This window comes from Mastigoproctus giganteus, chromosome 5 (assembly GCF_048544385.1).
Source record: "Mastigoproctus giganteus isolate SK-2022 chromosome 5, ASM4854438v1, whole genome shotgun sequence".
Taxonomy (NCBI): Eukaryota; Metazoa; Arthropoda; class Arachnida; order Uropygi; family Thelyphonidae; genus Mastigoproctus; species Mastigoproctus giganteus.
In genome coordinates this window covers 228,227,499-228,254,461 of record NC_143579.1, presented here as the reverse complement: position 1 = coordinate 228,254,461, position 26,963 = coordinate 228,227,499, and the positions used below count along the sequence as shown (strand labels likewise).

The following is a 26,963-nucleotide window of genomic DNA, read 5'->3' as shown; positions in this document are numbered from 1 at the left end:
TGGCTGATGCTATATAAGCTTGCTTTCTTGCATCACGTGCCTTTGCTAATGTTAATGAATGATGGAATCAATGCTTCCAGTGCTGATATAATCTATTTCTTACACATGGATTTTTTTTTTCTTTAAAATTTTCCAAAATAAGATCTTTCACCCTAACTGTGTTATCATTCATAATTGAGCTACTGGGTCAACTAACATACTGTAAATCTTCTACTTGTGTTTGTTCACTTTAAACATTTATACCCATTCATAAACTTTTCTGTCAGTATTATATGCTTTACCATACTAGTACTTCATTCTTCTGTAGATTTTTGTTTTTACTCTTTTAGTATTTAAATGAGTTAATAGTAGCACTCATTAATTAACAAATTAATGAGGGCTATCAGCTAATGTTACAATATCAAGCAACACTTGATAGTTGAACTCTTAAGTAATTAAATATGCTTAGGTGCCTTTTACAGATATCCTTCAAAGTAAATATATTTATGTTGACAGAGAAAATTATAAACTAAGAATATATGGACACAAATAAAATTATAAAAGCCTGATAGTTCAGCAATGCAACAAGTTTTTGATTTTTTTTTTTTTTTTTTTTTTATGAAAACCCCAAACACGAAAGGTATCAAAACCTATAGTACTTATTACCGTGCATGGGTTGAAGGAGAAGTATGGGTGGAGGGGGATGCTGGAAACTTTGCTCTAGAGACTAAACATGGGTTTCACCATTACATTATGTCTAACTCTGAATTTCGTTGTATTAGGATATGTTATAGGAAATGGATAAATGATGATAGTGGCCATTTTAAACACCTTTGTTGAGCTTGAAAAATACATATAGTCCTAGCATTGCAATGCCCAATTCCTTTTAGAGGATATATTACCACTGTTAAAATTTCATGTTTATTTGTTGTTTTTCTTTTTTAATTGAGTAACGTGATAAATTCACTTGTTGCTATGTCCAACATGTTTTTTAACTTACTGTAACGATTGAAATTAAGTATCTCATAATTATTAACATAATTAATAAATATAATGAATAAGCATAATAAATAATAATAGTGAATGAGCAGTGTGTTTTAAAAGGCTCATTTTATTTATTAACAGCATGATGCATTAACTGGTGGATGGGTGAAATAAGGGGTTTTTTTTTTTTTTTTGGCTGATGCTATATAAGCTGCTTTCTTGCATCATGTGCCTTTGCTAATGCTAACTCATTCATTTATCAGTTTGTATGCTTGCCATTATAGATTTACAACCTAGAGCTGCCCCAGGATGTGTTGTGACTTCTTCAATACTGTGATTAGTTAAAATGAGGATTAATACCTTTACACAATGCTAAAAATAATTTTGCTTTACTTTATATTCTTGTTAGTATTATGAAGTGCACTTAAACATAAGCTGGCCAAACTTAGTACTCTCCAGTAACTAGGAATGAAAGTATTTACAGACTTTCATTTAAGTTGGTAAATACAGGGAGGTTTTTTTGAGGAATGTGTGAAGAAACAACTATGCACTGGCACCAGATGACATCCTGCTCATCAGCATTTTCACTCAGTCAGTTCCATTGGTAAATGGTCAATATTTGTGTGGAGCCATCTCACTATAGTTGCAGAGTTGTACGAATCCCCCATAGCCACATTACAAAAAACACTCTAGTCATTTCTTGTGGAGTTGGGGGGAGGACCCCTGATGCCTCTTGACCTGCAACACTAGTCATATTTGACCAGTTGTACATGGGATTTTTGAAGTGTTAGTCATGGATAACTTCACACTACATCAGCAAATGGTCATGAATGACTTATGTCTTCATAATTCCGTTAGGAAATCTAGGAGGATTTTAGGAATCAGCTTCCTGGCATCGGTGTTTCACACAAGAATAAAATTCATAACTTAGTAACTATACTAAGCACCAAAAGCATATTATCGAGCAGTAAACTGAAGTGAGACCAGCAAATGTTAACAGGTGAAATTTAATGAAGATACGTAGGGATTAATTATATTAAGAAATAATTGTAATAAAATATAATAAATTATAAAAAAAAATAATGAAAAGGTAATAGACACTTTTTTGAATTATATAGACATTGCATAACATATTGCCACAGCTGCATTATTGCTTGAGCTGGCTAAGCAGAAATGCTGATAACAGTACAATGATGTCAACATGTAGTTGCCTCTTTATACAGTCCTGAAAAAAACATCCCTGTATTTAGCCTATAAACAGTTTTGTATCAGATATTACTAGGTTGGATCAGCTTACCTTTACTTGTAATACACTGTACTAATTCCTCGTGGGTAGCACAGTGAAGGATGGAAAAGGCCTGAGTTTGAATCTCTGTCTGTTAAGTGAGAAATTTTTATAGGCTTTTTTCAGTGTGACTGTGTGAGCTGGTCTCAGGTAAAGGTTGCATGATTTTTTCACCTAAAAACATAGGTTTTTTCTGGACTTCTGTATATATATATATATGTATGTAACTGACTGAAGAATATACTAACTAACCTGTGTATAAACCAACTAAAGAACGCATGCAGTTATAGACAATTTACTGATATCTCCATAGCCCTAGTTGCTTTAGCATTTTATACACACAGACAATCTAAAATATGAACATAATGAACTAAACCAAAAGTATTTTAACATGGTGTAAAACTTTTTACTTCCCTTTTACTAATCTATAATACAATATATAAATATAATTCTTCAATACTCCTTCCAGCTTTGTATTATACACAAGAGTTAGTTTTTTGTAACCACCCTCTCTCAGCTTTATAATGCTAATAGTCAGTTTGCATGCATGTTTATTGTGTTGGTATTCATTTGTATATTGTTATAAGTTTTCAATAAATTGTAACTTCATTCCTTTTACAAACATTGGTGCATTGTGGCCTAAAATGATGGGTGATGAATCATAAAACCAATAACTGGCCCAATTTTATTTGTCATTCTGTAATATGTCTGCATTAGCAGAGGCATACGATGCAAGAAAGCAAGCTTATGCAGCATCAGCCAAAAAAAAAAAAAAAAAACCTTCCCATTTCACTCATCTATTCACTCCAAATGCTTGTCAGGCTCAGCCTTAAATTTATTTAAGCTATAAACTTCCACAACAAGAGATGGAAGTCTTTTCCAGCAATCAATTACCTGCTGGCTAAAGGCAAATTTCCACACATCTGTTCTACAACTGTCTTTCCTAAATTTGAATCTATGCCTCCTCAGGTTCTTAATCTGAGCAAGAGGAAGAATCCCATCAGCATTCAGCTTGCTCAACCCATTCAAGGCCTTATACACCTGAATCAGCTCACTTTGCATGTGCCTAGTCTCCAGGCACTGCAATTTGCAGAACTTAAGTCTGTTTTCATAAGAGCACCACTTTGTTCCCCTCACCAATCTTGTTGCCCTTCTTTGTACTCATTCTAACAACTCTACGTCCTTCCTAAAATGAGGCCTCCGGACCTGTACACAGTATTCAAGGTATACGTTGTACTAAGGGATAATTATCTCCTTGTCCCTACTAGCAAAATTCCTATATATATCATTCACAAGACTCCATGACCTACTCTGGCAGCCCATCTGCACTGCTTAAGAACTTCATATCTGACTGCACAATTACCCCCAGGTCTTTTTCCCTCTCCACTTCCCTGAGTGTAGTATCACACAGTTGATACATTTCTCTTGGGTTACTGCTGCTATCCATATGCAGTACTTTGCATTTGTCAATGTTAAACTTCAGTAGCCACTTCTCAGCCCATTTGTCCAACTTATCTATATCCATTTGCAGTATCATACTGTCTTTACTGTCATTAACAACCCTGTCAATCTTTATATCATCTGCAAATTTGAACATTAAGCTTGATATACCCTCATCAATATCATTGATGAATACACAAAATAACAATGCACCCACCACTGAACCCTGGGGAATGCCATTAATAACATTAGTCCATGAAGAGCAGTGTCCATTGATTACCACTCTTTGTCATCTCCCACTCAACCATCCCTTTATCCATTGATGCAACTTGCCCTTAATGCCATACTGCTCCAATTTGTACAGCAGTCTTACATGTGCAAAACGGTATAAAAGCTTTCCTGAAATCCAAGTATATGATATCAGAATTATTTTTTGCATCCAATTCCCTTGTGACCACATCATAGTATCCAATCAAGTTGGTCAGACAAGACCTCCCTCTAACAAACCAATGCTGTCTTAATTACTACTGCAGTCTTCTCTAGATGATCCTGCAATGCTTCTTTAACTAGTGACTCCATTATTTTTCCTGGATCACAAGTTAAACTCACAGGTCTATAGTTACTTGTGTCACTTTTTGAACTTCCTTTGCCAATTTGGGATACATTTCCTCACCTCCAGTCAATGGGGGATCTCCCCTGAGTCTCAGAAAGCTCTCATAATTATGGCTAAGGGTTTGCTTACTTCCTTTGCTGTCTCCTTTAATATAACTGGATAGATCCCATCCACCCCAGATGCCTTTTTTAAGTTTAACTTCAACAATTTCTCCTCTACTTTGTTCTCAGTTATTACGAAATCACTTAGCTCCCTGTTAGAGTTTTATAAGCTTCTAGCATTCCCCTCCTTGAATAGCTCCTCGTGTATGAATGTAGATGCAAAATACTCATTCAGTTTATCAGCTACCTGAGCATGATCATCAATAGTCAAATCATCTATGTTAAGTGGACCAATCTAATTCATCCCTTTCCTTCCAGAGTTTACATAAGTAAAGAACTCTTTGCTGTTTTCCTTTCCATCCTCTGCCAAAGATTTCTCGTAATCTCCCTTCACTTGCCTAACCTCCTTTGTGACTTGATTACAGACTATCTTATATCTGCCATAGGCTTCAGTGTTACCTGATAATTTATATGCATACCACACATTTTTCTTCAGTGCCACGAGCCTCATTAATTCATCCGACATCCATTTAGGCCTAAATCTTGAACATTATTTCTTAGTTGGTATGAAAAGCCTAGTAGCCTCCAAGATTAAGTCTCTGAAAGTTTCCCATTTAGAATTCACCATTGGTAACATCGTCAGTTAATTTCCACTGTATAGAATTTAAAAACTGTCTGAGACCACTGTAGTCACCTTTACAAAAGCAAAGGCCCTTCCCTTTACCGTTGATGGTAGTTACATCTTTAAGTACATCCCACTTCAGTACACTGTGACCACTGTCTTTACTGTGGTCACAGAAATTCTTAATGCATGAATAATCACTGCTGATAATCAGATCAAGAGTATTACTCCCTCTGGTTGCCTCTCGAACATGTTGCTGTAGAAAACAGTCATCCAATAAATCCACAAAAGTCTTGCTGGTGTGCGAGTGACCAAAGCACAAGTTCCATTCAATATCTGGAAAGTTAAAATCCCCCATTATAAGACATTTCTGATTTACTGCCCCACTCTTATTTGTCTGCATAGCTGCTTATCAGATTCATTAAGCCTATAACACGCCTACTCTCATTTTTCCTTTCCCATTGCTTATGTCACACCAGACTGACTCAACATTGCTTTATCCACCAATGTCAATTTGATGCACTTCCTTAGATTTTGTGTTTCTTAACTAGCAGCATAACCCCTCCTCCCTTCCTGTCCTGTCTATCCTCTCTGTATACATTGTACTCCCCAAATTTCATTTCTGCACTGCTTATATCTGTGTGACACCATGTCTCTGATATCCCAACAATATCTGCCTTTGCTGTCTTGACCAGCACTTCAAACTCATCAAATTTATTAACTATATTTCTAGCATTGGTGTACATGCAAGTATACATGCACCTGTTCCTACTCGTAGTCACCTCTAACACAGCCCATGTATTTACTTGTATCACTATGATTCCCAGCAGTCCCGGAAATCCCCAGCAACTTGCTTTCCAGGTTGCTGATCATTCCAGTAGAAGCAGTTCAAGAATCACTTTTGCCTTTGCCTGCAGCCACTGTGGCCACATATTATTATTATTATTAGCCATATGGTGCGAGGAAGTCTGAGCTTATGCTGTACCAGCCAAAAAAAAAAAATTTTTTCTGAATTACTGAGAGAGAGAGAGAGAGAGAGAGAGAGAGAGAGAGAGAGAGAGAGAATCCCAAGAAAAAGAAGATTGATGATATCCAGCTCAGGTGTTCCAAGCCCATACTCACCAGTATAAGTAGTATAATGATGAAAAGATTTGAATTTCTTTTTTAGTGACTAACATTTTTATATCATATTATAGAAAATACTATTCTAAGAAAAATGTGTTTTAATCTGAATATTTTCTTCTTTCTAATTACCAGATTAATTATGGCTGGAAATTTGGAAAGCTGGGTGAGTGAACAACTTTATGATCTTCTGGGAATGAGTGACACCCTCATTTCTAAATTTTTAATCAGCCTAGCAGCGAAGTGTAATAATGTAGATGATTACATTGAGAAACTGCAAAGTACTGGAACTGTATCTGTGGATGGCAAAGTTACGAAATTTGCTTCAGAATTATGGGAAAAGGTAAAGAATTAGTTCTTTTTTCATATTTGAATTGCTTTTTGCTGTTGTTGCTAAAGAAAATTTTTCAAATTATTTATCATAACTTTTAGCATATTTGATTAATATTAATTAATTATGCATATACTGCTTCAGTCAAATCTGCATTCATAGTCAAGTCTTCTCTTTGTCTGTTAAGTTGTGTGACACAGTGTTTGCACATAAACATATTCATTTCTGTGTGAAGGTGGTATATTGCCAACTGATAAAGATGGTATTATCATCTGGGTTGGCATGCATACAGTCTCATGTGGGCTGTGATGCCTGGTGGCCAGTATGCATGTTTCCTTCTGCTCAGTTACAACATTTGGAAAACACAAATGTTCATACTAGACAAAGTAAGATTTTAAAAGTTTAAGTAAATGTACATACTGGCCAAGTGTTTAGCACTATTATTTGGCTGTCTCCATTAAATGCAGCAATTGCATTAACTTATTAAAATATCTGATATGTATCTTGACAGAAATTCCAAATTTTAAGAGAATGTTTTTGTTGTAATAGAATACTTTATTACTTTATTTATTCCTTAAATGAAGTTTATTGTATTGACTGTGGTTGGCAAAGTAAATAAAAGTTTAATCAGATTCTATTTTACAAACTTCTTTACTTATACTCAGATAATCACTATAAAGCTGCAGATTTCTATTGAATGTTCATACTTTCTCACTGTTCTCATTACGAAATCTGTTCTGTTATGTGAAGTCTATTTAAATTGTATCCAGATTGTGTTCATTGTTCAAGGATAGATAATAGTGTACACTGTTACAAAGCATAATGTGTTTAGACATGTCCCCTCCATATCCCCCACACAGTAAGCTGTTCATTCAGTGAGTTATTGTAAAGTTACTGCAAACTGTGCTAAAAGGTGGTTGAAAAGTGGCCATCTTTTTTTCTTTAACAGTTCTCTGCCACTTTTCAACCACCTGTATCCTAGTTTGCAGCACCTTATCTTATCCTTATTATTATTTTTTTCCCTTTCCCATACTTCTGTCACTACACATACACTGATAGGTCTTATTCAGAATTGCAGTTTTATTGACATGTTATTATTCATTTTGAACAGCTTTTGTTATGCATTCAAGTATATTTTAGTCATCATCTGATAAATTAAAATGTATTATTCACATCATGTTGGGGCTCCCCTCCTTATCTGTGTTAATAATATTCAGAATTCTCTGCTTAAAATTTGCTAATTTGACTTCTGTTGTCTATTGTGGATATTCGAAATGCTATGTACAATACATCCTAAATAGAGTGTGGTGGTTGTAGCACCCTGACAGTGTTGGCTATTACAATTTGCCTTTTAAATTGTGTTGTATTAGTGTAATTTATTGTTTTAATACATTCCCATTCTTTTAACTTGTCTAAATCTTTATTTCTATGATTTCTGGTATATTGTGTGCAAATCCTAACTCTCCTGGTAATCATGGTCTCCTAATAATTCATGAATTTAATGAATAATAGGTGATAGTTAAATTGCATTTATGCAATTTAACTATTACTTATTATTTGCTTTTAATTCTGAATTAGAAATAATTTCCTATTTGGTTCTTTTTATCTACTTTTTCATCCTCCCCCACTTTTATGTGGAAGAGAAAAGACTACATAAGACTATTTAAAATTCAATTACCATGTAAATAACTAACTATTCAGAAATTCTTCTTGGATTCAGACGGCTGATAGCCAACAATTCAAACATGTACTATAATTTGCCTGTGGTTCTCAGCTTTTAGGTTGCTGCATGTGCTGTGATCATTAGTTACTCTTATAAACAATTATTTTCTTTTAGAGCTGAAAGCATTCATCTAATTATTTACTAGTTCAGATGAAGCATAGAAAATTGTGAATGTTTAAATTTACATTGCAAACAATTGTACAAAATTACCATAGACATTCTCACATTTGTCTGAATATTGCACAAACAAATTTACTTCCCATGGTGTAAACATTTGGTATTACAGGTAGGAAGAGTCAGGGTGATTTACAAGCACTGTCCAATAAAATCTTTCTGTGAGGAGAATGCATTACATAGTAGTACAGTACAAACTGTCAAGATGCCTGGATGCACAGCCACTATTGATTAACACAAATGTTGCAGTGTTTCACAATATAGCTCAACATATAGTAGTGACAAATAATGCAAAAAAGCAAGTTTATACAGCATAAGACAAAAAAAAAACCTTCTCACATCACCTCTAATAGCCTAGTTCTTCCTTAAATTTGTTCAAACTGCCCACTTCCACAGCAGCAGATGAAAGTTTGTTCTTACAGTCAACAACTTGCTGGCTGAAATTTTCACACATCTGTCACACAACCATCCTTTCTCAATTGAAATGTATGCTCCCTCGTGTGTTGTATGAGCAAGAGGAATGATGCCATCAGAATTTAGCTTACGCCATCCATTCAAAACTTTAAACACTTCAATCAGATATTCTTGCAGGTGCCTAGTTTCCAGATGCCACAATATTCAAAACTGAAGCCTTTCTTGGTATGAATATGCATTTGTCCTCCTCTCTAATCTCATTTCCCTTCTCTGCACCCATTCCAACAGATCAACATCCTTTCTAAAATAAGGCATAAGGCTTCCAGACTATTTTTATGGTATCATGCAGAAACTCTGTGATTGTTTTTTGGCAGTTAAAGAAAAATGTGAGCAGGACTACTAGTGCTGATTGTACCATGTACTTTTTTTGGGGAGAGAGCTTTGATGTTTTTCACTGCAAGCGCGTCTTCCTTTCATCGCTTGTAACAGTTATTCAGGAAGCGTCTCTCTCTCTCTCTCTCTCTCTCTCTCTCTCTCTCTCTCTCTCTCTCTATGTACATTCATCCTTTCATCTCTTGTAACAGTTATTCAGGAAGCCCTCTCTCCCCCCCATCCCTCCCTGCTGATAGCACATAAGTTGCAAGAAGATACCCATATGTACATTCTTTTAGCCCTTTGTATAATTTGGGCAATCACATTGTGTGCACCTTCCATTAATGCAAGCTGTGCACATTGTGTTATGGTGTAAATGACAGTGTACCAACACTGTTATTCACCACTTTCACTAGTTTTCAAAGCGTTACATTGTGTTTTGCCTATTCCACTGTGCATAAAGTATCTGGAAAAACATTGTGCCATTCAGATTCCATTCTGATTGGCATAATATATTTGTTCAGGTCATGACAGTTCTGTACTGGATCAAAAATTTTCTTGTATTTTTTTTTCCACTTGTAAACTGTTGCTTGCCTTAGAAACTGTATAACAGCATTTGCTGAATTGGGTAAGTATATCCTGTGCATCTAATACAAGTATCAAATGTACACCACATAAACTGCCATACACTTCACATATGCTGCTTTGCATGCTACACTGCACTTATTAGTGTATCTGTTGACATTTGTATAGTGTATCTGTGTAGTTAAAACCAGTTTCTCCTTGTTCGTATTACTATACTTCATTTCAGCAACCTTTGTAATTTGTCCCTTTCACAGGTACCACATGCTGAGAAAAAAGAGAAGCCTGCCAGGATACATGAACGTGCAATTGTGGAGATGCTCGAGAAAAACCAAAGTTACAAATTACTGGATGATGATGATAGTGATGACACTATTGAAAAGTTATCATCTGCAAAGGTAAACTCATTTTACTTACCTATAAATTTTCACTTAATTCACTGTGAATTGGTGTTATTAGAGTGTGTATATGTATATAATAGAATTTTGAACCTATTTCTAAGTAACGCCACTCAAAAATTTCAGAAGTGTCACCTAGAAAGAGGCTCAGAATACATGGAAAAATTTTGTTTGAAAGGTATTTTGGTGGAGTAGATTAATCTCTGTGTTTAACCTGTGTCAGCTGAAAAACCAATCATTTGCATAAAATTCTCCTACATGTCAGCTACAGTTCCTTTCAAATTAAATAAAAATGATAAGCTATCAGGCAATTGAAATGTAAAGTTCCTAGAAATTGTACAGAAAAGTCAATTTTGTGTTCTAATATTTTAATTGATTTATGTCATCAGAAACTATGTTATAGCTATTATCAGCTCTGATAATTTTATTGTAGCTATAATAAGAAACATACAAATAGAAAATATTGATTTGATTAAATATTCTATTTCTGTTCATTTTAACCAGAATAAAAGGTTTTCAAAAAGAAATGCATTCACAGTCATGTTAAAAACTTCTAAATGTAGAGTATAAAAAAATCAGCTTATGCAACTACATAGGCCATGAAAGTTTAAAAAAAAAAACTACATTATGAATGGGGTTTTGATATGTCTATCTGCATGTAATAACTTGGCTCTTAGTGGATGGATTTTCATGAAATTTTCTATTTTGCCCCTTTAAAAGATTTGTCAAGCTTTCCCAAATTTCATTAAAATCAGACTAATAGAAATCTGGCAATAATTATTTTTTTGTCTGTCCATCTGCATGTAATAACTGGACTTCTAATGAATGGATTTCCATGAAATTTTATATTTCACTCAGTTAGAGTGATTTGCTTAACCTTCCCAAATTTTATTGAAATTGGGCCATTAGAAATCTTTTAGTTATTTATTTTTTCATACATGTCATCCATATATTAAGCTACAATATGCAGTATATAGGCTATCCATATACTGCATATTGTAGCTAAATATTATATTTGTTATCATGCTCTGGTGGGAGGAATGAATAGCCAGTGTGGTGGATGCATAGAAATGTAATGTTTTCAGTTTGCACATGCACTTAGTGATCACCTAATTTTGACCAATCCCCTCTGTAATGGACTGTGCCACATAGCTTGCAATATAAAAAGCCAAGCAGCTTCTTACACTAGAGCAGTGGTAATTTGCATCTGGTCATGCAAGTGAAAATGATAAATTAGCAGTTACAGGACATAGTAAAGATATCACAGAGTGTCAAAAGGATGTGATTGTGGGAGCTTGTGTGTTTGGTGCTTCCATATTGGAAATGGCACATCTTGTTGGTTGTTCACAGCCCACTGTGGTTTAGTTGTATAAAGAATGGTGTTGAATGGGTGAAACCACCTCCTGCTGACAAAACTGTAAAGGAGTATGCAAGGTGGGTGTTCGTGGTGAGCAAAATGTGCAGCAGGTCACTCTGTAACAGTGACATTGTGATGCACTATGGGGAATACAAGAACAATATCCCAAATGACAATGTGCTGCACACTCAGACATATGGTTTTCCACAGCAGATGACCAAAGAGACACCCTCTCCTTACTGTTGATCATCATCGAGAGGACTGGAAATGAGTGTGCTGGTTGGATGGGTCTAAATACCTGGGGCAACATGCCAATGGACACCTTTGTGTGTGGTGCTAGCAATATGAGTCCATGGCATGCATGGTGCTGACTATCCAGGCAGGTAGTAGTAGTTGCATAACATGGGGAACATTTTGCTCACAAGAACTAAAACCCACCTGTTGGTAAGTGGACCAGTGTTTCACTTGTAAGGTCTACTGGCAGCTCTTAGGAAACTGTGTGCATCCTACCACATTGCATTTTTCTTGGACAGAAATGGGATCTTCCAAGACGATAATGTGCTGTGTCATCAGGCCTGCACTGTGCACTAGTAGTTCGAGAAACACAGTGAATTTGGAACTAGTCAAGATGGGTTATCACCCATCTTGATTGGTTCCAATTTTGCCTAACCTCAATCCAATTGAACACCTGTGGGATGTTTTGGAACAGGAAATGAGGTGTATGGACACACAACCGTCATCTGTTCTGATACTGTAGAGAGCTCTGCTGGCACCATAGCTGCAGATCCCTGTGGACATCTTCAGGCATCTAGTGCAGTCAATGCCTAGGCAAATGGTGGCTGTTGTCCACACAAATGGTTGCCAAACACATTAGGTATGTGGTCAGAATTCAGTCATCACTGAATGTACGTATAAATGCATTATTGAATTATTGCTATTTGCTAATGCACCTAAATATAACATACTGCATAGATTAACTAACTTGTTTAGTTTTACCATGCTTACAGGATTATTGACCAGGTGAAAAAAAAATTCACATTCTGTAATGTTCTAGTTATGATTTCAAAATACAGTCAGTCCTTGTATAACACGTGTTTACACTACACGAATTCGATCATACACGATTTATAAATAGGGGAACGATATCTTATATAACACGAACCGAATTCGCTTATGCACGATTCGCCTTGTGTTTACAAGAAATGGCAGTCGAACGCAGAATCACCCCAACCAAACGCAACATGATAGGAATGAAGAGAAGATTCTGAAAATGTATTTGTTTTTTATATCAGTGAAGGGGAAACACATTTCACCATAATAACGTAAAATTCCAGCTATCGGTATTATCGCAAATGCAATTAGATCGAGTTTACTATCAGTTTATAACAGATTCCACTAGCAGAAACGCAACTGGAAATTGTTTTTATTTTTTTATGGTAGTAATCCCTAGAAATGTGCTTTAGTAAAATGTGAGGTGTTAATAGTGTATCTCTGCCTTTACGGTGTTGTTTATTCAGTTGCTACACGCGCGCAGCTTTGTTTATGTGTATCAAGCGTGCCTCCTCGTTTTGTAATTGTGCTTTATTCCCTAAAAATGAGTACAATACTTAAAAGGTGTGAAAAGGAAGCGTCCTGGTGAAGATACTGCAGATTCAGGGAGAAAAAGAAAAGCAATATCGATAAACAGAGGCGGACTGGGTCAAAAATTCTTACCCGGGAAAATTTATACTGGCCTCATACTATGGTTTATGGCCAAAATCACACCGGCCCCCGGCCCACCGGGGTTTCCCCGGTAAGGCTTATGGCCAGTCCGCCTCTGTCGATAGAGAAAAAACATGAAATTGTGAAACGCTTTAAGCAAAATGAAAGACCATGTGATATTGCACGTGCTACAGACCTAAATGAGGCAACACCGAGAATTAGAAAGAATGCAGAGAAAATAAAACAACTTTCATAGCAGGAACAACTCAAAGTGTAATTAAAATTCATTAGATTAAGACACAAAGAATTGGAAGAGATGGAACGCCTGTCATCTGTTTGGATAGAAAATCAAACAAAAAACAAGTTTGCTTACGATAGAAGTAAAAGCATTAGCAATATTTTATTATGTAATAGTCGTAATAAAATGCGTAAGTATTTTATTACGATTATTTATTGTGTTTGGTTACAAATGTGTGTTCAATCTTGGGTGGTCGGCACCTAACCCCATTTTTCCCATAGGGCCTGTTGTTTATATTGCACGATTTTGCATTGCACGAGGGTTTCTAGGAACGCAACTATCGTGCTATACGAGGACTGACTGTACTCAGTGTACTAGTCACTGCTTTAATGACTACACAATGAATAATGGGTTAAAAACTCCACTATATATATAGTGTGGTTTGTAAAATAGATAAAGTGTCTATGGAAATGAAAAGTACACACGGTGTCTGAACTAAGATGTTTAAGGGTTTGTCGAAAGTGGAAGTGAAGTAGTAGTTAAACAGGTGAAAGGATTTGAAAAACCTAGTACAAAAATGAACTGGGACTGAGGAAGCAAAAAAATAAATAAAAAGCAAAGAAATAAATAAGTAAATAATACTATATTCAGATATGGGAGGGCAATTTTAGCAAGAGGTCGAATCAGGGGATGGCAAATATGCAAAATCTGATAAAGTTATTAAAAAAAATAGTTTTTTTTAATAACTTTATAGGTTAATATTTTTTAACCTTGTAAAAATAAAGTTATTTTTTTACACTGCTTAGGGACTACCTTGTCTATTAGTATTACGATAAAGGCCGCATATTTGTTTCTCCACTTTTTCTAATACTACAGACAAGTTTGGAAACGCAGTGCCTGATACATGGTCAGGAGTAGTCCCCTGATGAATTTCCTGACTATGTATCATATTTTCATCTACTGTATTCAGATTTTGCATATTTGCCATCCCCTGATTCAACCCCTTGTTAAAATTGCCCTCCCATATCTGAATATAGTGTTATTTACTTATTTATTTCTTTGTTATTTATTTTTATTTTTTTGCTTCCTCAGTTCCAGTTATTTTTGTACTAGGTTTTTCAAATTCTTTCACCTGTTTAACCACTACTTCACTTCCACTTTTGCCTATCCCTTAAACTTCTCTTAGTTCAGGCACCGTGTGTACTTTTCATTTCCATTTTCACAGACACTTTATCTATTTTACAAACCACACATTATTTATATCCTTTTGCTTCCTTTACTGCTGTACTGTGCGTTTTGGAGCATTAGACATACAATAACTTTTGTTATATTCCTTTTTCTGCTTATTTTGCTTCTTAACAGTTATATATTACTACTATATATATAGTAGTGACTATTTCCGAACAGTGTTACATAACTAACTACTTAACAGTTAGAATTATAAATTATCTGAACAGAAATTGCCTATTTAAAATTAACTAGAAATATCTCATTTTATTTTTAAGAAAACAGAAATGAAGGACAAATGAAATATATTTAGAAGTTAGATAGAAACCAATTTTTACAATTCAGATAAAAACCTTTTAAAGAGGATTTTCCTTGCTGAATACATCCCCCAGAAGGCTACAGTCTGGTGAAGTTTATGCTCTCATGTTACATAAACTGTGTGATTTGATAAAAAGCAGTAATCTTTAGCATTAGCATTTAGCATTAGCATAGGCATATGATGCAAGAAAGCAAGCTTATTCAGCATCAGCCAAAAAAAAAAAACCCACTCCCATTTCACCCCTCCGTTCGTTCGAAATACCTGTCCAGTTGAGCTTTAAATTTGTTTAGGCTATCAACTTCAACAACAAGTGATGGAAGTCGGTTCCACCAACCAACCACCCGTTGGCCAAAGGCAAATTTCCGCACATCTATCCGACATCCGTCCTTCCTCAATTTGAATTTATGCCCTCTGAGGTGATTATTCTGAGCAAGATGAAGAATCCCATTGGCATTGAGCATGCTCAAACCATTCAAAGCCTTATACACCTCTATCAGATCACCTCGCCGGTGCCTAGTCTCCAGACTCTGTAATTTGCAAAGCTTAAGCCTTTCTTCGTAAGAGCAACCCTTTGTTCCATTCACTAATCTTGTTGCCCTTCTCTGTACCCGTTCCAGCAGCTCTACATCCTTCTTGAAATGAGGCCTCCAGACCTGTATACAGTACTCAAGATGTGGCCTAACCATTGCCTTATACAAGGGAATAATCACCTCCTTATCCCTGCTAGAAAAATTCCTGTATATCATTGACAAGACACCATGAGCTACTCTTGCAGCTCGTCTGCACTGCTCAGAGAACTTCATATCTGCCTGCACAATTACCCCCAGGTCCTTTTCATTCTCCACCACTGTCAGTGTAGTACCGCAGAGTTGATACGTTGCTCTGGGGTTACTGTTTCCCATATGTAGTACTTTACATTTGTCAATGTTAAACTTCATTTGCCACCTCTCAGCCCATCTGCTCAACCTTTCCAGATCCTGTTGCAGCAGCATAGCGTCAGTAGTGTCCTTAACAACCCTGCCAACCTTTGTATCATCTGCAAACTTGGACATTAAACTTGATATCCCATCATCAATATCATTCATAAACACCGAAAACAACAACGGACCCAACACTGAACCCTGAGGAACTCCACTAATAACATTAGTCCACATTGAGCAGTGTCCATTGATTACCACTCTCTGTCTTCTGCCACTCAACCATCCCCTTATCCATAGCAGCAATTTGCCTCCAATGCCACACTGCTCCAATTTGTGCAGCAGTCTTCCATGTGCAACAGTATCAAAAGCCTTTCTAAGATCCAAATATATAATATCAAAGTTATTCCCTGCATCCAGTTCTTTTGTGACCACATCATAGTATCCAATCAAATTGGTCAGGCAAGACCTGCCCTTAACAAAACCATGCTGCGTCGGAGCTATAACTGAATTCTTGTCTAGATGATCCTGCAGTGCATCTTTAACCAGTGCCTCCATTAATTTACCTGGAACAGAAGTTAAACTAACAGGTCTATAATTACTTGTGTCAGCCTTTGATCCTCCTTTGTGAATTGGGGTTACATTTGCACATCTCCAGTCTATGGGTACCTCCCCTGAGTCCAAAGAAGCTCTCATAATTATGGCTAGGGGTTTGCTTACTTCCTTTGCTGCCTCCTTTAATATAACTGGATAGATCCCATCCACCCCAGGTGCCTTTTTTATGTTTATCCTCAACAATCTCTCCTGCACTTTCCTCTCAGTTATTACAAAATCATCCAGCTCACTGCCAATGTTTACTTTACCTACATCATTCTCCTTCCTGAATAACTCTTCATGCGTGAATGTAGATGCAAAGTACTCGTTTAGATTGTTAGCCACCTGAGCAGGATCCTCAACTGTTGAACCATCAATATCCAGTGGACCAATCTGATTCATCCCTTTCCTTCTCGAGTTTAAATAGGTAAAGAACTCTTTTCTGTTTTTCTTTGCATCCTTTGCCAAGGATTTTTGGTAGTCTGCCTTTGCCTGCCTAATCTCCTTTATGACTTGGTTACAGACCAACTTATATCTATCATAGGCTTCCATGTCACCCATTAATTTGTATGTATCCCATGCATTTTTCTTCTCTGCCACATGTCTCATTAGTTCATCTGACAACCATTTAGGCCTAAACCTTGAACAATATTTCTTAGTTGGTATGTAAAGCCTGGTAGCCTCCAAGATTAGTTCCTTGAATGCTTCCCATTTTGAGTTTGCTGTTGGTAACATCATCAGTTGGTCCCACTGTATAGAATTTAAATACTGTCTCAGACCATCATAGTCACCTTTACGAAAACAAAAACCCTTCCCTTTACCTCTGATGGTACTTACCTCCTTGAGTAAATCCCACTTCAACACACTGTGATCACTGCCACCTAGTGGTTCATTTATCTGCAGATTCTTAATGCATGAAGAATCACTACTGATAATCAGATCAAGAGTATTGCTCCCTCTTGTTGCCTCACGAACATGCTGATGTAGAAAACAATCATCCAATAAATCCACAAAAGCCTTGCTAGTGTGCGAGTGACCAACCCACAAATTCCAGTCAATATCTGGGAAATTAAAATCCCCCATTATAAGACTCTCTGATTTACTGGCCCACTCTATTTCCCTGTACAATATCTTATTATACTCATCAGAGTCATTAGGCCTATAGCACACTCCTACTCTCAATTTTGATTTCCCTATGCTTATGTCACACCAAACTGACTCGACACTGCCCTGTCCATCGATGTCGACGGGCTTCACCTCCTTGGACTTTGTGTTTCTTAATTAATAGCATAACCCCTCCTCCCCTCCTGTCCTGTCTATCCTTTCTATACACATTGTATTCCCCAAATTCCAGTTCCGCATTACTTATATCTGTGTGACACCACGTCTCTGATATCCCAACAATATCTGCCTTTGATGTTTTGAGCAATACCTCAAATTCATCAAATTTATTTACCAAACTCCTAGCATTGGTGTACACGCAGGTATACATGCACCTGTTTCTATTCTTAGCTACCCTAACACAACCCATGTGTTTACTTGTACCGCAATGACTCCCAGCAGTCTCTGAAATATCCTGCATCTTGTTTTTCAGGCTTCTGCTCATTTCAATAGAAGCAGTGCAAGAATCACTTCCACCTCTGCCAGTGGCTACTGTTAATCTATTAGTCCTTGTATCCACCCCAACTAGCAGTTTTCCGACCCACCTAACACTGCCTCGAGAGCATCAGCAAAAATTCTTGCACCCTTTCTATTTAAGTGTATCCCATCCCTGTAGAAGCAATCTCTCCTGTTAACAAGTACAGTCCAGGCTGAAAAAAATTCTACCCCTTGAGCCTTGCACAATCCCTCCAGGGCCGAATTGATCGACAAGGCTCTCATCATATACTCCCTCCTATCGTGTCTGGGCAGAATTGCAGACACTTTCAAATTCAACCCTAATTCACGGCTTTTTTTCAACAGTGACCTGTACTTGCTAAGTAATTCCGCCGGTCTCCTACTCTTAATATCATTAGTGCCAACGTGTACAACTATATCACCTTTTGTGCCCTTAAAAGATGATATCCGCTCTACAACGTCATCAACCTTTGCCCCTGGCAGACATACCCTGGTCCTATTCCACCTATCCTTTTTACAAAGCATGTTCCCTGTTTCCCTGACAATAGAGTCACCAACAACTACTAGTTCCTGTGGGACCAGCGCATTCTGCCTAGGGGGCTGCCTCTGTGTTGCCTGATGACCAAGTGCAAGCTCTGGCGTTGATGTGGGCAGCTGAGAGCTTGATGGGCCCCTCAATTTATTTCCTTCGAGGGCATCCACCCTGTCCTTCAAGCTCTCATAAAGGCCCATAACAACGCTGAGTTGTCGCCTGATTTCCTTGCACTCCTTACATCGTGCACACACAAAGACATCCCCCTTGGCAGTATCATGTCCCGTACCCGACTGCTCCGCAAACATCAAGCAAACAGTGCATTTTAAAAGACTGTGATTCAGAGGGCAACTGCCCCCCTCAGTTCTCCCCTGAACCACAGCACTCCCATTAGCTTGAGCCTTTTGCTTTGGAAGGCTTCTGCATGGTAATCTGTTGCTTTTTAAAACTACTGATTCACAAGTTATGTTGTGATTGCATCTTTGTAAGAGTATAGATTTGGATGCCGTGATTAATTTAAAGCTGCTTTCCTTGTTAATTGAGGCCCAGGAAGAACCTTTCATTTTGAGACAGGTATCTTTAGAAATGAAATGGAGTAGCTGCATTGAGGTCAAGGAGGATTATACTGGAAAATATAAAACTAACCTTGTGTCTTTCATACCTGGGTAGGTAACTTTTCTAATTGCCACTCATAATTCAAGTTACAGTTGAAAAAAAATTACTTTATTTTCTTCAAAAGGAAATAATTAAAATACATTAAATAAACCAAAAATAGAGTTCATTGCTATACATTTTGTTGAGAATTCTCAGGATTGTCAATTCCAAACAAGCCTGCATCTTTATACACTAAAGATAAAAATTTCTGTATGCACATAAATTTGTGATAATTTCTTTACTACATTGAAAGTTCAAATTACAAACTAGGAGTAGTCTCAACAATGAACATGACATCGAACTTGGAATTTGCATGCTTTACCTTTGAAAATTTATATATGTAATTGCACAAGGAAACCTACAAAAAGAAATATTAACTTTTTGCTTTACTAATAAAAGTTTACAGCAGGAAACCTCAAACAATGACATTGTTAGTGCAATTGTGTAAGAGGAGGGCAGCTCATTGTGAAGGATTTCACAATATGATATGTTATAATGGTGCCTAATGTACAAACTTTGGTTTGTTTTAAAAATTAAACTATGTGTCAATGTTGCAATTGCACTAACAGTGTTATAGTTCAATTTTTGCTTTACAATAATTCATGTAGTGTGTGTGTGTGTGTGTTCCTAAAATGCATGCATAATTTAAATTTTTCATTTGTTTAATTGTCGTAGTTATTTACTAAAGTTACTTAGACTGTGGTTCCTTTTCACTTGCAGAGTTTCATAAGATTCAGTTTGATTCACCTGCTATAAAACATATACAGGCCTCTTGTAAAAAATTGTTGCATTCTGTAAATATGAATTGTTACTGTAATTGGAGTGTTTAGTTTGCCACTGATCCCAAAAATATTCTGTATGTTGATTTAAGATAAGTATAAAGAATAAGAAAAGGCATTAGCTTTAACCCAGTAGTACTGGCAGGTAACCCGGTGTTCATAACTATTAATGAATGATTAAAGATCTGAAAATTTTGCTACCTTCTTAAATTTAGTCAAACTTTTACAGAAAGAGTTTCTAAAGTGGCTTTTTTATAGTTTTCATAGACAAAATGCCTGTCAGGTTACCTGCCACTGTCTTTTCAATTATTTGGCTTTTTGCTTGAAGGATAGTGATATTGATACTAGACATATGCCAGTGCTCTCTGTTTGAAGTTTCAAGTTACTTGTTTTTCCTTCTCCAACTAGTTCAATAAATTTCTACAGTTTATTGTTTTCACAGAGTAAAGACAATTATACGAATCCCAGTGGTATATATATGTTTTTGAAATTTTTTTAACAATATTTATGCATAATAAGCACAAATTTCCATCTTTTTGCATCTATGAGCAGAATTAATATATATATATATATATTTTTTTTTTATTTTTTTTTTAAATAAATGGTATAAAACACATAGTATGTTTTAAAATTTTAAATTTTTTATTAAAACTTAAAAAGTACATACAATAAGTATTGCAATCCATTAAGAAAAGATGAAATATTGGTCCTGTTTAAACAGAATTCAAAAAACCCCAAAACATTTTTAAAAATTTAAGAGAAAGTTTGGCATCTGTCTGTCAGGTGATCTGCACCATTTTTACTACATCATTTTGGGCTCCATGACTTTTGAGTTAAGTAAAAACTAATTTTGTAATCATATATTTTTGCTATTGTTTATGAATAACATGCAACAAAATTTTTCAGTAATTATTGTAATTAAGATTTTGTTTCTGTTGGAATAATTGTTTTGTAACTGAATTTTTCCCAGTTAATACCTTCTTTCTTTTTTCACATTTCCAAGTTACATTACTATATATCTCTCACTTCTTATGCTGGTAAACTTAAGATATTAAGCACATGTAATTATAAAAATTTTATCTTTTTTTTTTTTTTTTTTTTTGTGGTTATAATTATATAATACGAGAGAGAGAGAGAGAGAGAGAGAGAGAGAGAGAGAGAAAGAATAAGATAGTATTGCATTAACAAGCATATGCATTCTTATTTAACTGGTTGAAAGTATAGTTTTTTATATATTATTGGTAGTAGTCTATTATTAGTCTGTTAGTTTAGTAGAGTCCTTTATAAGTTGTATAAGCCGACATATATGATTATACTGTTTTCCTCAAGTTTTATTGGACATCATTAATAACTTGTAAAGTTAAATCTTTGATTTTAATATTGCTAAAACTTGGGTTTAACTTGCTAACTGTTTTATATATAATAGAAACCTCGTTTGGATAAGAAAAAACACAAGCATCTCAGAAAGAGAACAGCATCCAGTAGTGAAGATGAAGTAGAAAGGTATGCATATAGTTTTATTTATTCAGTTACATAAAAGAATAATGAGAGGTGATATGAATTAAATTATTTATACTAGAAATAAACTGAGCAAACCTGCTGTTTATTAGTTCCCAATGTAGTTCATATACTGTGAGAAGCAGCATATGAGGAAAAAGTACAGTCTGTCCTCGTATAGCACGATAGTTGCGTTCCTAGAAATCCTCGTGCAATGCAAAATCGTGCAATATAAACAACAGACCCTATGGGAAAAGTAGGGTTAGGTGCCGACCACCCAAGATTGAACACACATTTGGAACCAAAACATTACCAAACACAATAAATAATCGGGTAATTTTAATCGTTATAAAATACGTAAGTATTTTATAACGATTAAAATACGTAATAAAAATAATATTATATTATAATAAAGTATTTTTAGTATTTTTTAATACTAAAAAAGTATTTTTTATATTAAATAAAATAGTCGTAATAAAATACTTACGTATTTTATAATACGTAATTATAATACGTAAGTCGTAATAAAATATTGCTAATGCTTTTGCTTCTATCGTAAGCAAACTTGCTTTTTGTTTGATTTTCTATCCAAAGAGATGACAGCCGTTCCATCTCTTCCAGTTCTTTGTGTCTTAATCTAATGGATTTTAATTACACTTTGAGTTGTTCCCGCTATGAAAGTTGTTTTTATTTTCTCTGCATTCTTTGTAATTCTCCGCGTTGCCTCATTTAGGTCTGTAGCACGTGCAATATCACATGGTCTTTCATTTCGCTCAAAGCGTTTCACAATTTCATATTTTTTCTCTATTGACAGAAGCGGACTGGCCATAAGCCTTACGGGGGAAACCACGGTGGGCCGGAGGCCGGTGTGATTTTGGCCATAAACCGTAGTATGAGGCCACTATAAATTTTCCCGGGTAAGAATTTTTGACCCAGTCCGCCTCTGTTTATCGATATTGCTTTTTTTTTTTTCTCTCTGAATCTGCAGTGTCTTAGCCAGGACGCTTCCTTTTCACACCTTTTAAGTATTTTACTAATTTTTAGGGAATAAAGCACAATTACAAAATGAGGAGGCACACTTGATACACATAAACAAAGCTGCGCGCGTGTAGCAACTGAATAAATAACACCATAAAGGCCGAGATACACTATTAATTAACACCTCGCATTTTACTAAAGCACATTTTTGGAGGTTACTACCATAAAACAATAAAAACAATTTCCAGTTGCGTTTCTGCTAGTGGAACCTGTTGTAAACTGGTAGTAAACTCCATCTAATTGAATTTGCGATTATATCGATAGCTGGAATTGTGTTGGTTTTTACGTTATTATGGTGAAATGTGTTTCCCCTTCACTGATATAAAACACATAAATACATTTTCAGAATCTTCTTTATTCCTATTGTGTTGCGTTCATTTGGGGTGATTCCGCGTTCGACTGCCATTTTCTTGTAAACACAAAGGCGAATCGTGTATAAGCGAATTCAGTTCGTGTTATATAAGATAACGTTCCCCTATTTATAAATCGTGTATGATCGAATTCGTGTAATGCAAACACGTGTTATACGAGGACCGACTGTACATTTATCTTAATTTTTTTTTTTTTTTTTTTTTTTTGTATAACTAAAATTTTTATATTCAGATTTATATTTTAATGTGAATGACCTCTTTCCAAAGTTCTTCTATCTGTGGATATAAATACAGTAGACTCGATTTTCCGGGATAGATGGCAAAAAAACATCCCAGATAATCGATTTCCCGGTTAATCCAAAAATATCGAAAAATGTTCAGTAACCTACGTAAAAATATGGCAATAGATAAAAAATGAAATCAATACGATGCTTCCCTTTTTTTTATGAAGTCGTGTATGGTTTGGTCACCAACGTTATAATGGATCATTAAAGATTTAACGGATGCACCATTTTCAAACTTTCGAAAAATTTCACATTTTTGTTCAATTGAAAGCACAACTCTTTTGCTTTTATCCATCATTTTCGCGATTTCTAAACAAAAAAATATATATATTTACTATAAAAAAATTTTGACATCCCTGATATAAATAACAAAACAAAATTTGTCTTTTTGCCGTGCAATGCACTAAAACAAACTAAACATTTGTTCTTTTTTTTTTTTTTTAATAGGTACATTAATCTCTCAATCACGACTTATAACGCCGCTTCTTGTCACTTATTTAAGACTTGCAAACATCTGTTTATACCTATTCTATTTATTACTTGAATTTTATGATTTCCGGTTGGTTTTTTTTTTTTTTTTTTTTTTTTCAAATTTGTAGTCTTGAAGTGTCCCGATTAATCCGATCCTGGTAAATCGAGAGTCTGCTGTAAATAACTAAACAAGTATGTTGCTGTTTTGAGTAATCTATTAGATGAATTGAACAGGTACTTTGCATTTGTCTAACCGATGAAAGACCCTTTGTGCTGAAAAGAGACTGCGAGTGAGGTGGAGCCATATGAAATTAGTGATGCTGTAATTACAAACGATTGTTTATTAGAATTCGAAAAACTTTTGAGCATAAAGGCAAGTAAGGCTTCCGGAGTTGATCGCATATACCCTGTAGTTTTGAGGGAGAGTGCAAGGAAGTGTATAGAACCATTGAGGTTAATTATGAGGGCATCTTTGGACTCAGGGGAGATTCCTTTGGATTGGAGAAGTGCCAATGTATCACCAATACGTAAAAGTGGCTCTAGGAGTGAAGTTGGTAACTACAGACCAGTTAGTCTGATTTCAGTGGTAGGTAAAATCTTAGAGGCAATGATTAAGAGTACAATCCATTGACATTTAGATAGGTATGGCATTCTGAGGACACACAACATGGCTTTGTTAAGGTTAAATCATGCTTAACTAAATTAGTAGACTATTTTGACATAGTTACTCATGAGCTAGATTTAGGGACGATATCAACATAGTTTATTTGGATTTTAGCAAAGCATTTGAATTGGTCCCTCATGAGTGGTTACTGTATAAGCTTGAATAGGTTGGGATTACTGGTAAGATTCAAGATGGATTGTTGGGTGGCTGTAGGTCAGAAGGCAGAGGGTTGTGATTAATGGATATTCAGATTAGTGTAACATCGGGAGTGGGGTGCCTCAAGGATTGTTTCTTGGACCACTGTTATTTCTCATTATCATAAATGGCATCAATGAAGGGATAGAAGGCATGATGTCAAAATTTGCAAATAACTTCAAGATTGGCAGTCATTAATGATCAGTGCCAAGCAGCACTCCTTCAGGATGACTTGAACAGACTTCAAAGATGGTCTGAGAAGTGGCAGCTATGTTTTAATGCTGCTAAATGCACTTGGGGAATATCAACCCATAAATAAAATATACACTTTGTGGGGTTGAATTAAAAACAGTGGAGGATCTGAATAAAGGGATCTGAGAGCTACAATACAGGCAGATATGAAGTTTTCTGAACAGTGTAAACAAGCAGCCAGGATAGTCTGGCTGTCCATGGTGTCCTATTAATGATTTGTTGAACGTTATCCTATAGAGGTAGGGAGGTCATAATCCCACTGTATAAGGCAATTGTAAGACCACATTTGGAATACTGTGTTTAAGTATGGAGACCTCATCTGAAAAAAGACATTGAGCTTCTTGAAAGGGTCCAAAGACAGGCAACTCAAATGTTGATATCAACGGAAGGATGATTGTATGAGGAAAGACTCTGATTATATGGGCAACAGAGCTTGGAAACCAGGCATCTCTGAGGTTTACAAGGCCTTGAGTGGAATTAGTAAAATGAATGAAAGTGGAATTCTCACTGTTAATAAAGAATTCCAGAACTAGGGGTCATCATAAATTCAAATTACAGAGCCTGAGGTTTAGATTAGATTGTAGGAAGTTTTGTTTTAGCCAGCAAGTCATTGATTGCTGGAACAAGTTGCCCTTGAAGGTAGTTGAGGCTAACAGTTTGAATAATTTCAAAGGTCAACTGGATATAGCTACCTGTGGGGGGGAGGAGGGATACATATAATTTGTGTTTTCTTTATCTGCTTGTTTTTTTTTGTGTCTGTGTACAAAAGCCTGTGGCTTCCTTGCACTATATGGCTACTACTGTTACTATTACTGTCAGTGCTCTGAAGTGCTTTCCAAATTCTGAAAGTTTGTTTACTGTGAGCTCTGGAACAATGTATATGAAGGTATATGTATTGGTCAAAAGCAAGTTAAACACAAGGAATATCTGTGGGTGGCCAAAACAAGTCATAGACACCTTGCTTTTTCTTTTTTTTTTTTTTGCGGTAACTGCCGATCATCATTAAAGGATGAATACATGATAACCATATATATATTCTTTATTTTTATTATTTTTTTTTAATTCCTTGAAGTTGGAGAGAAGCCCCTAATCAATTTGTATAGTGGAAATAGTAGTAGTAGCAGTAGTGGCATGTAATGCAAGAAAGCAAGTGTATGAGCTTATGCAGCATCAGCCAAAATAAAAAAAAAAAAAAAAAAAAAATCACACCATTCCCTCCAAATGCCTGTCCAATTCCTCCTTAAATTTATTCAACCTATCAACTTCCACAACGACAGATGGAAGTTTGTTCCAGCAATTAACCACTCGCTGGCCAAAGGCAAATTTCCTCAAATGTATAAGAAGGCTAAACATGAAATATACCATCCTGTATTGCTCCAGAATTGTATAGTGAAGACGTACCAATTTTTCAGAACGTATTAATTAGAACAGAATTCAGAGACAAAAGACTCATCTGACAAACCAAATGATTGTTGTACAACATTTTAGCAAAACAAGCCTAAGTAAATTTTCACATTTCTCAGCAAGAATCAGATAACTTAGTCAGAGACTTAGATTTCACCAAATCTTGATGTCTTATTTAAGATAAGATATTGTCTTATTTAAGATGAGATATTATCTTAAATAAGACATCAAGATATTATTTACTAGGTCCTAAACCGCAAAACAGTTATTTATGGGAAAAATATCCAACTTTTGCATCTTTCTACATAGTGTCTGATTATTTGTACCATTGCTCAATTGTGAATGATTTTTTTTTTTTTTTTTTTCAATTTGCCATTGTAGCAGTAGTGGCATGTATATGAAGGTATATGTATTGGTCAAAAGCAAGTTAAACACAAGGAATATCTGTGGGTGGCCAAAACAAGTCATAGACATCTTGCTTTTTCTTTTTTTTTTTTTTTTTTTGCGGTAACTGCCGATCATCATTAAAGGATGATCCGAAGCTGAAATTTAATATTCACACAGACTACCTCTGGAAACGATTTAACACCCTATGCTGGAGAGTGAAACAACACTTACTTCATTGCAACGATGCTGCAACCACTACCAGATATCTTCAAACCACTGTTTATCCGGCTATTTTATATGCTGCTGAGATTTGGGCATCTGCGTC

General features: G+C 35.7%; 1 protein-coding gene across 2 annotated transcripts in view; it reads left to right on the top strand.

Annotated features, from left to right (window-relative positions):
• l(2)37Cb (DEAH-box helicase 16 lethal (2) 37Cb) overlaps positions 1–26,963 on the top strand; it is a 252,537-nt gene that overhangs the window by 121,849 nt on the left and 103,725 nt on the right. For both annotated transcript variants that reach the window (XM_090373774.1, XM_090373775.1), the window contains exons 2-4: positions 6,282–6,489; positions 10,000–10,140; positions 21,502–21,578. In XM_090373774.1, coding sequence (XP_090229900.1) covers positions 6,282–6,489; positions 10,000–10,140; positions 21,502–21,578 — 426 coding nt within the window. The remainder of the gene's footprint in view (positions 1–6,281; positions 6,490–9,999; positions 10,141–21,501; positions 21,579–26,963) is intronic.